General features: G+C 46.1%; 1 protein-coding gene across 1 annotated transcript; it reads right to left on the reverse strand.

Moving 5' to 3' along the window:
• Positions 1–3,448: 3,448 nt before the first annotated feature.
• On the reverse strand, positions 3,449–3,895 carry LOC141048174 (uncharacterized). Its single transcript, XM_073543635.1, has one exon. It carries the CDS (start codon positions 3,893–3,895, stop codon positions 3,449–3,451), a length of 447 nt encoding a protein of 148 aa, XP_073399736.1.
• Positions 3,896–4,137: the final 242 nt, after the last annotated feature.

Below are 4,137 nucleotides of genomic sequence, written 5' to 3' on the forward strand. Positions count from 1 at the left end.
CCTAGGGATGAGTGGACCCGTGGAAGTTCGGGTTTGACCAAATTTTTGTTCAAAGTTAAGTTCAAGTACCAGAACTGTACCCAAACTTGAACCCAAACCCATATAAATCAATGGGGGCCCGAACTTTGGAGCTGGAAAATCTCTCTCTCCTCCCGAACTCAAGAACTGTAAAACGGACATTCAGGAGAAGACCATATTCGGAGCTCAGCACCAGTACGAACCCCGAACTCTACAGTTTTGGTTCGCTCATCCCTACACATTACCTTTCCAAGTGCATGAGTCCATATTTAGAAGGAGGTTGTACAATTTAGAAGATGGTGTCTATGGAGGGAAACTTAACTAGCCAAAATTGGCAGCAAAGCAAGACTAGCACTTGCCCATGAAACTTTTTTTAAGAACACCACATCTTCTGGAACATGAAACAAAGCCAAAGATAAGAGTAATTTGGCCACAATACTAGAATAAATGCTTCGCAAGAACCATGCAAGTTATGTCTCATCAAAGAGGAAGAAGGCTAGCTGTCTGGTTCCACCACCCTCTAAGGCTGGTTTCACACTTGCGTTTTTTTGCGCTTGTTTTTTGTGCAAAAGAAGCATGCGTTTTTTTCCCTATACTTTACATGGGTGAGCATACACATGCATTTGTACGCATTTGTATGCGCATGCTTTTTTTTGTAGTGTGCGCTCGGGCGCACAAAATGCATCTTGTTGCATTTTTTGTGCGTCCGACTTGTCCCAAAAAAATGCATGTGCACGCAATGCATTTTTTTTTCACCCAAACACCCATTATAGTCTATGGGTGCGCTGACGTGCGCATGGTAATGCGCATGTCAGCGCAAAAAAGCATGCTTTTTTTTTAAAAAAATGCTCGAAACCGCAAAAAAACCAAACGCATGATGCGTTTTTTATGTGCATTTGCACTGCGCACGGTGCGGAGCGCAAAAAAACGCCAGTGTGAAAGGAGCCTAAGTCAATGCTGACTCTGTAACGACTAAGAACACCTTTACAGAATAGTTTTATTGTTCATTTTGCTTTCTAAATCCAAACTTTTGCAACTTTCTATTTAGACTATTTAGACTTCATGAAACATTTCTTACTAATATGCTGCTGTGACGTGTCTTTGATCAAATGAAGACAGCTGCATCCTTGATGCACACAGAGTTCACATTCAGCGTTTATTACAGGGAGAGAAACTCTAATAAAATAAAAATCTGAAACTTGGATGAATGAACTAATGATGACTGCAGACTGAAACTGTGCAAATTTATAAACAAAAAGTAGCCAATAACATATGTAAAAATATTTTTTTCATGTCAAGGATGCATATAATCTTTAAAAAGCTGCATCATATGAAAATTCAGATTCTTCTCCACAAGGAAGAGCCCTCCATCTGCAGAGAGTTTCAAGGTTCTTGATTCTTGTCCATAGAAAGTAGGAATCTGTTTGCACGGGTGTAATGTCTTTGACAGAGGGCTAGCAGATGTCCAGGTAACCAAGATTGCGCTTGATGGCATTAGAAAGCTCGCTTTCTGACTGTTCTAAGATAGATAATATGCCAGAAAAACTACCAAGGAATAACTAAAATAATAAAGAGTTCTTCAAGTGATGAATCAAAGCTCTGATCTAAATCCTGAGATGACCTAGACTGTAAAAAAGGTACTGAGGGATGCTATAAAACCCTTAAAGGGAACTTGTCACCAGGTTTGTCCCATATGTGGTAAGGCCAGTACCTTTTATCCGTGATGTAGAGCATTCTAATATGCTGTGTATATGCCACCAATTTGGCCTGCAGGACAAGAAAACACCTTTTATTATACTCACCAATGGGATTATGAGGTCCCACAAATAAACAGTTCAACTTCTGGTGGCAGCGGGCGGTCACTAGTTTTACCCGCTGAGCCCCTCGTCCCTAAGCCTGATCAGCCAAAGCAAAGAGAGCTGCAGAAATCCCAGTGTCAAGTGTGGGCTGCTGCTCTCTGATAGGCAGAGGGGACCACAACTCAATGTCCTGCCTCCGTCCCATGTTTCCCTGTGTGAGCGCGGTCTTGCTTTCAGCTGCCCTGCTCGAGTGTCCTAGAGATGTTGGCTGCAGTATGTCACGGGGTGCTTGGGGTGCGGAGCACGCTGCTTACCCTCCTGCACTCTCCTTGATGGCGGGAAATTGACCGCTGCTTCAGTATACGGAGTGTACCCGGATGTACTGTGCACTCGGTTGTTGTACACCCAGACCAATTCAGCCATGTACTCAGGCCATCGTACTTTCTGATCTTCCTCTAATGTTCTCAGCATCTGGATTAGTGTCTGACTGAAGCATTCCCAGGCTCCATTCCCCTGAGGATCATAAGGCATCATTCTTGACTTCTCAATGTGACTTCTGGTCGAAAAGAATCCTCTTTGGGCAACCGTACACTCGGATGAAGTCTCGACAGATAGCCTGCGCCACTGAATTGGCAGTCTGATCCTGGGTCGGAGGCACCACAACAAATTTGGTAAAGTGGTCGGTCATCCGGTCATCACCAGACAATGTTTATAACCGAGATGAGCTGGACCGACGGTTAAGTAGTCGATCATCAATAACTCTAAGGGGGAAGAAGTCACGATGGTCTGTGTGGGGGCTCTCTGTTCCAGGGGTTAGCCAGTTCACAGCTCTGACATTGCTGACATGCATCCCCTACTGCAGTTGGGAGTGATTCATCAGCTTCTGCAACCACTGGAACATCTTCTCTGGATGAAAGTGAGCCCCTCTCTCATGGGCCTCAGTAACCACTATGCCGATCAACTTCTCTGGGATCACCACTTGCCAGGTAATCCCCAACTCCTGTACCAACTGCACTTTTCTATACAGAAATCTGTCTTCTAATTGGAGCCTCTCCCACTGCCTGAGAATCTGCTGAGTCCCCGGGGACAGAGCGTCTCTTTCACTTTGGCTGGGGAGTCGCTTCAAAGCCACCCACTGTCTCAATTGGGCAATTTCCCTAGCTTCCTGTTGGAGTTGCACTCACTCATCTTGAGGTCGTCCCAGCACCTGTTCTCCAGACACCCCTCTAATCTGTCCCTACGTCACAATCAACGACCTGGAAAGGTCTCAGAAGCCAGGAATCTCTTCTGCCTCCAACTCTTTGTCTCAGTCGCGTCCCGGTCACTCATGAGTCACTCGGGACAGAGCATCAGCATGCATATTCTCGGGTCCTTTCCGATATGCGATCTTGTATGGATACTTCGCCATGCGAGCCACTTATCTTTACTCCAGGACCCCCAGTTTTGCATTTTTGCATTTTCAACGTGGGCCAGGGGATTGTTATCAGTGCTCACCAAGATTTCGGACCCCAACACGTATTCAATAAAATTTTCGGTCATTGCCCACACTAATGCTAGCAATTCCAACTTGAAGGAACTGTAATTATCCAGGTTACGTTCCGAGTTGTGGAGGGACCGGCTCACGTAGGCAATCACTCGTTCTTTCCCCTCCTGCATTTGGGATAGCATGGCCCCAAGACAATGGAGCTTCCATCGGTGTGTAGAATGAAGCGCCGGGAGAAGTCTGTGTAGGTGAGTTTTGGGGCCTCAGTCAAGGCCATCTTCAGGACTCGGAAGGCTTTCTCTTGGCTATCTCCCCACTGAATGGTCCGATTCTTTGCACCAAATGGCACTCCTTTCAATAGTTCCAGCAGCAGATTAGCGATGTGAGTGAAATTCTTCACAAACCTTCGGTAGTACCCTGTAAGCCCCAGAAAGCCCCGAAAGTCCTTCACTGCCTTTGGGGTGGGCCAGTCCTGTACCGCAGATATCTTCTCACGTGCAGGTCTCACTCCTTCAGCGGATACGACATGTACCCAGTACTCGACCTGCTTACGGAAGAGGTGACATTTTTGGGGCTTCACTTTCAGGCCGTGCATCTGTAGTCAGCTCAATACTTGCTCCAGCCGCCAAAGGTGCTCTTCAAAAGTGGCTGCATAGACAATTATATCATTCAGATAGATCAGTGTAGCTTCAAAGTTCAGATCTCCCAAGCATCTCTCCATCAATTGCTGAAATGTTCCAGGGGCATTTGTCAGGCTGAAGGGCATCCGATTGAATTCAAATAGTCCCATGGGCAGCATGAACGCTGTCTTCGGCCGATCGTGCTGAGCCATAGGCA

This window comes from Dendrobates tinctorius, unplaced genomic scaffold (genome assembly GCF_039654945.1).
Source record: "Dendrobates tinctorius isolate UK_male_01 unplaced genomic scaffold, ASM3965494v1 ptg000133l, whole genome shotgun sequence".
NCBI lineage: Eukaryota > Metazoa > Chordata > Amphibia > Anura > Dendrobatidae > Dendrobates > Dendrobates tinctorius.